This window comes from Puccinia triticina, chromosome 4A (assembly GCF_026914185.1).
Source record: "Puccinia triticina chromosome 4A, complete sequence".
In the NCBI taxonomy this organism is placed as follows: domain Eukaryota; kingdom Fungi; phylum Basidiomycota; class Pucciniomycetes; order Pucciniales; family Pucciniaceae; genus Puccinia; species Puccinia triticina.
Genome location: NC_070561.1, coordinates 661,283 through 673,392, shown reverse-complemented (window position 1 = coordinate 673,392; position 12,110 = coordinate 661,283). Strand labels below are relative to the sequence as shown.

Below are 12,110 nucleotides of genomic sequence, written 5' to 3'. Positions count from 1 at the left end.
GAAGGGGAGAGGGACTACTTCGTATATATCCTCAACAAGGGGGTATGGGTCCGGTGCTGGATTGGAGTGGGAATGAACCTGGCTGATTTTTCGCTTCGTCATGATTGCTCGGTAAGTGGAAGAGTGAATTGCCGCAGGGGAAAAAAGATAAAGGTTGAAAGAGAGAGTGAATAGCAAATCCCAACGGAGGAGGTGGGCAGATGGGTGGTACTGGCAGTGAAGGCTAATTAATAAGGTTGCGGTGATAATGACTAAGAGAGCGAGCTGAGATAACAAATAAAGATAACCAAGTTGACAACAAAGATACGCAAATTGAAGAGTAATGGTGCCTAAGATGTGGCAAAGATAAATTCAGCAGATGAAAGGTTGAAATCGAATAGCCAAGATTGACCACAAAAAGTAAGTAAAAATGTATGCAGGCCTGCCTGTGGTGAAACTATACGGTGAACGCAGAGATACACCACCGCATACATTGCTGGGGCCTTATATATGTTTTCTGGTCCAACAGCGCGGTACAAGGGAATCGACAACCTTGTCGTTTCAGACCGCATGGCCTAGGGGCAACCGGTGTTCCGAGGCAACTGCCTTGAGTATAGATGTGGGAGAAGATGTGCGAAAGCGTTGCTGATGGGCGGCCGATACAATAATCTGCGTTGGGGTACGGGCGTCCCACCGTAGCAAGTAGGTAATATTTCTGATTTTTTTCAGGGACTTATTGCTTCTACATTCGCCCACCGTCTGCAGCTGCGTCTGTTACTTCAAATCACAAGTGAGGCTCGTGCCGAAAGGAGGCCTTCGCACTCCGTTGTTACATGTGATTTGCGTTTCCCCTGGGATTTCACCCGAGCCGATGAGGGCCTCTGATCCGCAGCCAGCCTGGGGTTGGCTCCGGAAAGCAGTATGTAGGGTCTGGATTTGAGCATTCTGCGGAGCACTTACAGTTCTGTGGGTGGAAATGTTGGTGTGGTGATGAGGACTCTGCAGGGTTGACTGCTCCGCTGGCTGATCCTCATGGTGCTCGTGATGAGGAATATGGGGAAGGGTCTGCTTGATATGTTAATTAGTCGGAGTCCAGACCAGGCGGATGTACTGCTGGCGAGGATGGGTCGATGGGATCCTCATGGTCGGAGGCTGAGTACAGCCTGGCTTCGTCTGGACTGAGCTTGGGAGAGTCTGAAGTTTTCTTCGGCCTACTTCTACCTCGCCCCCCCTCAGCGGACCCCACCCACCCCCACACCGAAAATCATCGGAACAACACGGAAATCAAACGAGGCCCTTCATTAATTAAATTAACTCCAGCCATCCCCACCATGCCTGCCGTCTCCTTTGCCGCCCCGCCCCTCGAAGCCATCAAGAAGCAGTCCCACACCTCGTCCGATCTGCGGAGCCCGCTGCCCACCCTGCGCTCCAAGTCTGCCTACTACCACCCCAGCTACCACCCCGCAGACTCGCCCAACGTCGACCTCGTCCTCGCCTCCTCCGACAAGATCTCCTGCTGGTTCGCCATCAGCCGCGCCCAGCTCTTCTGCCACGACGACGCCTTCCGCTCCGTCGGCCTCGAACTCATCACCCCCGATACCAACCTGCCCCTCGTCAAGCTCGGCGAATCCCGCGCCGTCATCGAGGTCATCCTCTCGTGTCTGCAGGCAGACACCATACCCGACTTTGGTCATCTCGACTTCCGTGTACTCAGTTGAGTCCCCCCCTTACCATCCCCCCCGGAAAACCCCAAACTGACTCTACTCTATTTATCCAGTGTCCGCACTCGAGGCTGCCGCTGACAAGTACCGACTGGTCCACATGGAAAAAATCTGTCTGCTTGCAATGGGGTGCGTATCTGCAGCCCCCTACATACACACAAGCAGAATACACTGACTACCTATCTGCGTGCCTCCAGAGCTTACTGTCAGACCCATCCGGTCGAAGTCTATACCCTCGCCTCCCACTACTCTTGCCGTTGGCTGACCGAAGCCGCATCGGAACACACCCTCTCGCTCGACATCAACCAGCCCAAGTACCGGGACATCCTGAGCAGTGAGAACCACTCGGCCCTTGTAAGAAGCCCTCTCTCTCTCTCTCCCTCTCTCCACTACCCACCGTAGACTGACGGTGACGTTCTGTCTTAGCTCGAGCTGCATCGGTACCGGACAGAGGCAGCCAAGACGATCCTGCGCTCGCTCCAGATATCAGCCCAGAGCGGCCACGAGCACCGGGCGGAGCTCGAGAGCTTCTGGGCCCGCTCGGCGGCGACCATCGAGACCAAGATCCTCCGCCCCGACACCGACTTCAAGGCCCTCTTCACCCCCGAGCTCCACAACGCCCTCATCCAGTTCCCCTCCTGCGCCCGCTGCTATGCCGCCATCGTCAGGCTCCAGAACCGCGCCGAGAAAGACTGGCTGGCCGTCCGGAGAGCCGTCCTCGATCTCTCCGCCAAAGCCGACTCCCATCGGATCCAATGTCCCGCCAGTCCTTACCATTCTGACGAAGAAGACTCCTAATCAATAAAAGAAACATACTTCTGTCGATTCCTCTGTCAGTTGCATCTCATACATATATAGACCCAACTCATATATAGACCCAACTCATATATATATCTATATATACATATAGACCCTAATCAGCCAAATGTATTCCAGAGCCACCCATCCAGAAAACAAAAAGAAAGAAACCAAAACATATATACCCTCTCCTTGTCCTTCTTTCCCATCCCCACATTTTTTTAGAAAGAGACAGAGCTCTGTGTGTCGGATAAACTTGTGATGACTTGTCCCTATCTCTTTCTCTCTCTCTCTCTCTCTCTCTCTCTCTCTCTCTCTCTCTCTCTCTCTCTCTCTCTCTCTCTCTCTCTCTCTCTCTCTCTCTCTCTCTCTCTCTCTCTCTCTCTCTCTCTCTCTTCGACTCTTAATGGATCTCTTCTTCTTATCTTAGCCACCACCAGTGTTGTTGTTGTTCTTGCTGTTCGTCATCTCCGAGGCCGCTCTATGTCCCAGTCCGCGTGTCTCCTTCTTCTTCTCGTTTGTTTCGTCGTTTATATCCGTTGCGCTCTCATACATACATACATACACACCTACATATATGTCTTTTTTTTGGTTTGTTGGTTATATGTGTGGTTACGAAGTTTGATTTTTTGTTTTGTTTTTCTTTTGTGTCATGGGTTCAATAATCTTGTGCAATCAACTTTTAGATACCTGCCTACCCAGACACGTGTGTGCCACTGTTTATTGGAGGCAGAGGAGGACAAACGTGTATCTTTTGGCTGGTGATTCCTGTCCACTTGGACCATATAAAGCACACATCGTCTAATCTTTCTTTCTTTGTCGCCTAATTTGTTCCATCCAGATTGCACTCCATCTGCATCTGCATGTCCTCGTATTCCTCCTCACTTTCATCCCTTCCCCTTTTTATTGGGTGCCGACCTTGAGCCAAATCTGCAATAAAGGGCCATCTGCTCATCTATCACTTCGCCAAGTAGTTGTGCAAGGGTTTTGGCGCTGAAATGTTGCTCATAAATAAAAAAAAAAGCCTCATTCAAGACGGCTGAAAGGTTGCATGTTTCTTGGACCCCCCCCCCCCCCCCCTGATAGTAATCTTAATTCCTCATTTGGGTGATAGTTCAGGCTTTATATTTATGAACAACCTTGCCTAAATGTTTGATGGCTTTCAGTGTTACAGATCCTAGTCATGATGATTTTCCAGCTACTAGACACTTAGGGGACGTCACGTGAGATGATACTGGTAGGTAGATAAAACTGCTTTACAATGGGGTTTATTATGGAGTGCTTGTTTGACGACTTGCAGATTATAAATATAAGAAAAAAAGAGAAACGATGATGAACGATAGAGATATGGCTAATTATTAAAAGCCGACAAAGACCAGCCCGCGGCATATATAAGTAAAAGAGTTTCCCATGCATGGGTAAAGTAAGGATAGGGGGGAAGTTTCAGATTCCTTTGAGTAGGTCGGACAGATAAACGGCGATTCTCCATCTTTCGATCGCAGTGAGTTTGCTCTCGGAGAGGTAAGCGGTTGGGGCTTTGTGAGAGGAGGTCGAGATATGTCTTGTTAACCAATCCAAGTCGGTTGGAGAGGTGGCAGCAGCAAACTGGAAGTCTTGGAGCCGATCGAGTGATTGCTTTGATCGTTGTGAGTTCGACCTGTGCAAGAGTTTATCTTTGACTCTGTTGAGCAGGGTGGGGTTGGTGATCTTGTTGAGACGGTTCAAGTTTTTGGAGGTAAAAGTGGATGAAGGAGGATGGGTAGACTGGCGACTGGTGATCCGATAGGCATCCGATTCGGGTTTCAGGATCTCAGGGATAGCGAGGCTCATCAGCTCGTCTTGCATCATCGGCGAAGGTCGGATGAAAGGCTCCATCCGGCGATGGCTTGGAGAGGTGGACATCATCGTCGAGCTTTTGGGACTCGCTGCCCGGTGGGACATGTTGGAGTGGTCGACTGAACTCGTATGGCATGTGGCCAGGTCTACTAACGATGGTTCTGGAGAGTCGCGCCCGTCGGCCTCGCTGGGGCCTGCCGATGGCATGTCGTCTCGTTCGGGGTGACTGGTGTGTCCGGAAAAGGCTTTTTTTGGAAGAAAAAAAGCACGCCCAGGAAGCGTTTTGTGCTCAATGCAAGCAGGCGGGGTTGTTTGTTGAAAGGTTCGACTGGCTCTAAGTTTTGTTGGGCCTCCGAGATTTCCGGATTCGCAGGGGAAGTGGTGATTAGGAGGACTTTCGGCGACGAGCTGGGATTGTGTGGCTTCTTATATATCCCAGTCGATGTGAATGGCCCACGAGGAATGCAGCGGGTGTTGATGGAAAGCGAGCGCAGAGGGGGAATGCCCCCACGGCTCTTGGTCCAGCAAAAGCACCGGAAAGCTTTTAATGCTTGTCTCGATGGCCGTCCATCAACCGATGGCTCAACTCTGGGATTTGGCTGCATTTGCTGGGTCAACTCTCCTTGGATATCTGAGTCTGAGCTGACCTCGGTGCCGGCCACCGCCGTACCGACATACTGTGATCACGGCGGAAATAGAGCAAGGCTGTCTGCAGAGAGTGCCAGAAGATACAACTTCGTGTGGCAAGAGGGTTCAACCCAGTCGGCCGACAAACCACCGGGCAAGTCATGACATCATCTTCACCATATGGCCCACAAATTAATCAAGTGGTTTGGATCAGAAAGATAAGAAAGAACTGGCCGAAAGACGCTTGCTTGATCAGAATATAGATATCTCGAAAGATTTCGGCCGGCTATACAGCCTGCAAGTGCCTCGACGACTCTCGCTATCTTTAAGCTCCAAATCATCTCGCCCTACCGTGACGTGTTGACGGCTCCTTTGTCCATGCACCGGTGTCCTGACTTGAAGTCCTGTTTGGACGGTGCGTATGCCTTTCAGCATCAAGTTTGAACACAAATATCTCCTCCTATTTCCTTTCAACTATGTATAATAGGCTCATCGCAGCAGGTCTCGGGCGGCGACAAAAAGGAGAGTTGTTCCCAGGAACCATCTTTCCTCCTGGAACGATATTGTAAGCGAGTTCTATGGAGTGTTTCTCGTCCGGGTGACATCTTTGTGCTCTCATCAAACGGCGACCAAGCGTATATTCGAGCCTTTGTATTCCAACACTTTTGGATGTCACGTATCCTGCTCACCAAAAAACAAAGGCTAATAATACTTGCCTTTCTTCGGGGGGGTTAGCATTTCAGAAGAGCCCGATTTACTTGTCTTAATCTTGTGATTGGCCTACCGACTGGAGTCAATTTTTTTTTGCTTCCTGCTTTGAATCCGTCCATCTCATGCTCTGCCGTGCGGCTGCCCTCACGCTTAAGCCAAAGTCCGCTTCTGATAGATAACCCCATCGGCAACTTCATTCAACTTACTTAGTTTTGGGTTCAAGGACCATGGTGTAAGTCTCCGCACCACAATAGTTTCCTTCACCAGGCCCCCCGAGTGACATGCAGTACGAGTATACTACACTAGAGTAGAGGGGGGATTATATGTCAGTTGCAGAAGATCAGAACAATTTTTTTCTGGTAGTTATTCCTGTTTATGCTCCCTTCATTGTTATCCTCCTTCACCGCTGGCGACTTGTTTACATTCTACAGAGTTATGTGTGTATAAAGAAAAGCTACCTGCCCGGTGAATCCGATCCACGAACCCTATAAATGCTGTGTTGAAAGAAGGACAATCAACACGTGTGGATCCACTTGCCGCGTGACGCGGGATGGCATAATGATACCAACAGTGTCTCGGACATCGCAGAGAGCACACATCGACTGAAAATCGTTTCAAGGGCACAAGAACGAAAAACAGAACAGAGAGTTTAAAAGATATTAAACACATTAAATATGATTATGATTCCCGTTTGGATTGACTTGAATCCCGGATTCTTACCGTTGCACACTTCAAGGCCCAGAATTTTGGGGAATGAGATGCACCAGTACCATCATTCGCCCAGTTCCATCTGCACTCCGAGCACCTGCATGCCTTATCGCAGGCGCGGCGCGAGTCATCCTTAGTGTTTTTTCATTCCTTTGATTGGCAATTCCGTAGGTCTTGCTTGATGGTCTGAGGTGCACTTACTGTGCCGGCGCCTTCCGGGAAAATGAGTACCTCGAGATTGCCGCGACCATGCTCGCAGTCTACAATCGGGTTGCAGCCATGGGAACTAAATGTGCAGCATCTCCGGTTCCGGTGGCCGAAGGTCCCGCTGCGGCCGACCCTCCTCCTGGCTGGTGGGTCAGTCATGTACCTGCCGAATAAGACTTTGGGTGCTTTGGAAGCCGGGGAGGTAGACCGCTATTACATGTTTGCGGATGGCTAATACAGAGAAAGACAAGGTCCGCTTCATAAGTACGTGCTTTAACTTCTGGGTGATTTTTCGAGCTGGGAAGAAGAGAGCACTATCGGGGCAAAACCATCGGTGAGATGGGGCGTTTTCAACTGTTCTATTACACATGCTCCAGGGGATCATTTCTAGAGCCTCATCGCGCACACTGTGGATATCACACAATAGGACTACGGAACTTGACAGGCATCAGCAGCACTTCCTGGACTGAAAGGTAGGCTTTTCGGATGAGCGCGAGTAAACAAGCCATCCTCCGTGAAGCCCAGGCTGTTTCTTTTCGTATTCGGAAGAGTTTCGAATGACCCATTGGGCTAACTTAACTAAGACCCTCTCTTTGTGGAGGGGGGACGCCGTCCCGCAGGGACCCTCGGCTCGCTTCGCGAGGGGCGCTCCGCGCCAGCCAGGCTGCACCAGGCCCTCCAAAGAGGGTCTTGTGTTAAGTTAGCCCGTTGGGCCGCCTTAATGTAGAGCTCAGCCCCAAGGATTTGGCGTCCTGGAGTCTGAGTGAGTAACTTTCGGGCTGTCGCAATTTTCGGGCCGGGGTCCTATGTACTTTCGGAAACCTATGATGGATGGGCTGGGCGAATGGCGGAAAGCGACTGGAGGAGAAGAGGCCTCGCCAACGCAATCGGTAGGAGAGACGTCATCAGCACGAGATGCTGTTTGGCCCTGCGCGGGATCTGCATGGCAAAGGTCGAGAATCTGGCCAGATCTCTATTTGCAAGGTTATAAATGAACTTTTCTTTTTATGTCGGTACAACCTTCTTGGTAAAGATAACATTTATTTATCTTTGACGTAGAAAATACACCGTCCTCAGACACTGCAATACCGCCTGGCCCTGAATCATGAGGATGTCATCCGTCCGGACCTTAAACCTTGACCACATTAGAATCACCCTTGCAATCTTTCCTCCCCATCATGATGTGTAGTCCATCTTCGACAACACCAGCTTGATCTCTTTGGAATTAATGTGGCTCGTACGAAGAAACTTTCCATGATTAGATTGGGAATTTTTCATTTTTTAAATCAGAAAGAAAGAAAAAACTCAGCGATCCAGCTAGCTCTCTGCTACGGGAAAGAAATCCTTGCTGTTATCAACCTGAAGGAGCCACGATCAGATCCTTAGAACACAACGACATGGCCGACGTCAAAAAGCCGATCCATTCCGTCACTTATTCTCCCAACGAAATTTCGCTCACAGCCACGAGTGCAAGCGAATTCAATCATGTTTCCTCTCGCGAGGTGCTGGTCGAAATTCTTGCAGTGGCCTTGGATGAATGGGACTTGCATTTGATCTGTTCAATGGGCGCCTCTTCACGAACCATCATCAATCCTCACCTCAATCCAACTCGACTCCAACATCCACAGAATTCGCGAAATTCGATCGTTCCTGGGAGAAGCTTTTTTGGAAAGGTTCTCGAGATCGGAAAGGCGGTCAAGAAACTCAAGAGGGGAGAATTGGTTTACGGATTGCAGGAGCTATCGAAGGTATCTTTATTCTTGTCCTCCGTGTCTCATCCTATAGCCAAAGAGTCGGAATCACTCTTCTTGCACCAACCTCATCATTTGTTCAAATCACTCTGCCTGGCTTGCCTCAGTCCATCAAGCACTGTTATCCTATTTAAAAAGCTCAGAAGATGAACAATTATGCAGAGAACTGATAGACTTTCCCCTCCTGCAAGAAAAAAAAAAGAAAAACTTTATACTAATTGGTTTGAACTTTCCTGAACAGTCGGGGGCACTATCCGGACGGATGAAGATTTCATCTGATTTTGTAGCTAGGGCTCCCGCGATTCTGGGAAAATATCGGAAAGGGTGCTCCAACGGATCTAATAGCGGAAGCTCTTCAGCTACGATGGACAACCAACATCCCAGATCGGACCACTGGGCTCCTGCCCCACTGAGCTCGATCGAAATCGCCAGTTTACCACTCTTGGCCGTTCCTGCTGCATTGATTGCAAGCACAGTCTGTGTAGGGATGCCTAAGGGCTCAAAGGTATCGATATTCTCATCATGATAACTTTGCGTGTTAGGAAAAGCTGATTGATTGAACGATTTGATTCATCAAGATGTTGATCCTGAATGGACATAAAGGGATCGGACGGATGATTGTTCAACTGATGCGATACTTTCGGCCGAGTAGAGACCTTTGGATTAGTGTACACGTGCCATGTACAGCTACGGGCAATCTGGTTGAATTAGAAGAGCTCGTAGAACAACTAGAAGAAGAAGGTGCCACAGAAGTGATCACCTCCGAGAGTGTGCTTGGACTTCTACACGCTCAACATGAATCATCTTTCGATGTTGTGCTTGACACGATTGGAGGCCAAAGAATCTACGATGGTTCGAGACGTCTTCTCCATCATTCTGGAATGTTTGTCACGACGATCGGCCCAGCCTCGACGACCTCATTGAGCAAGAGCCGATTTTTCAGGCTTCGATCCCTCAAGAGACACTTCTTCAAAAAAGATTCCAAGAGGATAAGATACTGGCAAGTTACACCCGCCGATGGTTTTGACGGTGCTCATCCGGAAGAAATACGAACGGTTCTCGAAACTATATCCGAATGGCTGTCCGAAACCGAGGAACCACAGCAGCCTCTCTGGGATGATTTTAATTGCCCTGGCGGTGTTTGTTGGCCGGTGATAGGCAATGTGGTCGAGCGGCTTGATCAATCTCTGGAAATTTTTCAAGAGTCTTTGGCGGTGACCAGGCCTGGCTCAAATGCAATACCAGGTACATTAGCACTTTCCCATTCTAATTCACGGGTAGCTTACGGCGATGGACTGCTTTGAAGAAGAAGAGAAAAACTGACTCGCTTCTTCCTTTAAAAAAACAATCTCCTTCGATATCCACCATTGCGTTGCTGCCAAAAGAACCTGTAGACTTTTACGAAGACTCGAGGCTTCTGATATTTGGCAGTGTGGCGGTCGTTTCAATGATCAATTATGATAAATAGGCTTATAACTGTAGCCATTATTAGATGTAAAACTAAACAGATATGCTACGCTATGTTCCATTGTCGTATTGACAAAGCATCATTCCTTATCCAGGGCTTCCATTGGGGGAAACCTCTTAGCGCATCGGGCCCATTTGTACTTTATCTCCAGACCGTGATCTTTTTCTCGCGGGGAGAGCTGCTGCTGAAAAACTGGGTCTTGGTGGCTGAACATGACCTTGCGAAGCCGGAGGGGGGAGGGTCGTAGCACATAGGTTGGAGCCGAACTTAACACAAGTCCCTCCTCGGGGCTGGGCGAGCGTACATAGGCTTTTTTCGGAGACGCTTGGCGCCTTCTCGGAGAGAGTTAAGCTCTGACTTATCACAAGTCCCTCGCTTCAGAGGGCCCTGGTACAGCCTGGGCTGGCGCAAAGCGCCCTCGCGCGAAGCGCGACCTCCGTTGGGAATGGGAGATGCTTCGCATCGGGGTGCTCCGCACCCCCAGTCCCGGGAGGCTTATTTAAGTCAGGTTAAGCTCGGGTTGGAGCCTGTTGGAGCCGGCATGACAACTCGTGGGATGATGCAGATTGTCTCGTGAATAGTTTTGGTGGTTGAATTTAATGCACTTTTACTGGCTTGTCAAGAACCTAGCAACAGCACCGGGTTCTGCGTTTTTGTCTTTGGTTGTTTCGCGCGCAATCTCCTCCATATTGGTACGAAGATGCAGCATGGTCGGGATGATAAAAATTGATAACTGAATATGTAATATACGGCCACAAAACTCATCTCGAGCTAAGCGGGCGTCTCCCGACTGAAGTCATTTTCCTAACAATGTAGTACTAGAAGTGACAGTACTAGAAGTGTCGATATGCCTAGCACAGAACAACCAAACTCTTGCTCATGGGTTGGATGGAGACTTTGATGACTTGAGGCCGGCAAAGTCGACAATTCCTTAAGTGAAGAAATGATCCGCCTGACATCTGAGCATATTCACCTTTGGTCATCTCAGGACTCATGAATCAGGACACCATTGGGCGACTTCCCAGAAGTGATCTGGAGCCCCAAAAGCCAAATTTCCCCGCGAAAATTTAGACTTTTTGGGTCTATATCCAGAATTGCGAGGGTCCCAGATGCGACGGGAAGTCATCGATTGATAGTCATATCGACGATCGATCGGTCGGGCGTGACATTCAGTGGGTAGTTCTACGTATCTGAGGCAAGGTGAGGTGGGCAAACCTGGTAAGAGAGAAAGAAAACAGGTTAGTATGTACATGGACAAGGGTGAATGGCATATTTTGAGGATAAGGCCGAGGAAGGCTGTGATCAGTCGCGACTTTTCTAGGGTCGGTTCCACTTCTTCAGTGGATAAGCTTTGTGCATCAACGAAACCAAGTCGAACACAACTTTAGCTGCGCCGGTTGGGGGTTCAGTGCCCAGTGCGGAGTCATCATTCGAGGGTAGGGACATGTGAGAGGTGAAAAAGGGACAAGGAACTTGTCTGTTACTCACATGTTTCTCGAATCAATCGATGAGGGAGAAGCGTTCCAGGTGAACGATACGGCACTGATGGTGAAGTAGGTCCGGTTGAAAGTGGGCAGGGAAAAAGGAGAGCACGCATGGGTGAGCAGACCGCGAACTGTGGGTGTGGGTGCTGCGCGGAGCGCAGCGCGAGTCCTCGGATGGTGCGAGCCCCCCGGGGGCTATGTTCGGATATTGGCCGGTGCACACTGTCACAGGTGCACGCTCAGTCAGATCATGAAGGGAGTTGAAAATTTGTTCAAGATGCCACTCCTGGATCAACTAAATGCTAAGTAGCTAGCTATAGATGGCAATGTGAATCCCGCTACTTTAGCCGAGCCTCACTCAGTAGGTGAACACGAGTCTGTCTGACTCACAAATCTCTTACAGGCCTTGTTTGGACGCCCTGTCACAAGAAAAACTCGCCCAACTGCTAGCAGTTGATATGTGATTGTGGGTTCCTGCTGTGGAACTGCTGTTCTAGCTCCACCCAAACACCCATAAGCTTTTTCTGCACAGTCACTGTGCATGATTCACGGTGACTGTGCATGAAAGCTTGGTCAGCAGTCAAGCTTGACAATAACCACAAGCTTGCTTGAAGTTCTTGAATGTCAACTGCTTCCAGCTGCTTGACTTTTTCTTGCAGTGTGTTATGTATATCAACGGTGCAACAATTATGATACACATATTGTATAGGCTATACATTGTATTGCATTTTCATGCAGATACACACAAATACAACAAATGTATTTTGTATTGGTCTCACCAAACAATTCCAATGATACATGTGTACACTTTTTGGAAAAA

The 12,110-nt window shown here is 49.3% G+C and overlaps 3 protein-coding genes across 3 annotated transcripts; 2 read left to right on the top strand and 1 right to left on the bottom strand.

Annotated features, from left to right (window-relative positions):
- Positions 1-596: 596 nt before the first annotated feature.
- PtA15_4A68 (uncharacterized protein) lies at positions 597-2,498 on the top strand (the record flags this gene model as incomplete). Its single annotated transcript, XM_053168598.1, has 6 exons — positions 597-610; positions 709-898; positions 1,065-1,692; positions 1,757-1,829; positions 1,898-2,054; positions 2,127-2,498. The coding sequence occupies 6 exons, from the start codon at positions 597-599 to the stop codon at positions 2,496-2,498; spliced, it is 1,434 nt and encodes a 477-aa protein (XP_053019175.1).
- A 1,443-nt stretch (positions 2,499-3,941) lies between these two features.
- PtA15_4A67 (uncharacterized protein) lies at positions 3,942-4,541 on the bottom strand (the record flags this gene model as incomplete). Its single annotated transcript, XM_053168588.1, has 1 exon — positions 3,942-4,541. One exon carries the CDS (start codon positions 4,539-4,541, stop codon positions 3,942-3,944), a length of 600 nt encoding a protein of 199 aa, XP_053019174.1.
- A 3,443-nt stretch (positions 4,542-7,984) lies between these two features.
- Positions 7,985-9,806, top strand: PtA15_4A66 (uncharacterized protein; the record flags this gene model as incomplete). The annotated part of the gene is made up of 4 exons (XM_053168577.1): positions 7,985-8,335; positions 8,580-8,843; positions 8,917-9,583; positions 9,724-9,806. The coding sequence occupies 4 exons, from the start codon at positions 7,985-7,987 to the stop codon at positions 9,804-9,806; spliced, it is 1,365 nt and encodes a 454-aa protein (XP_053019173.1).
- Between the last annotated feature and the right edge of the window lie 2,304 nt (positions 9,807-12,110).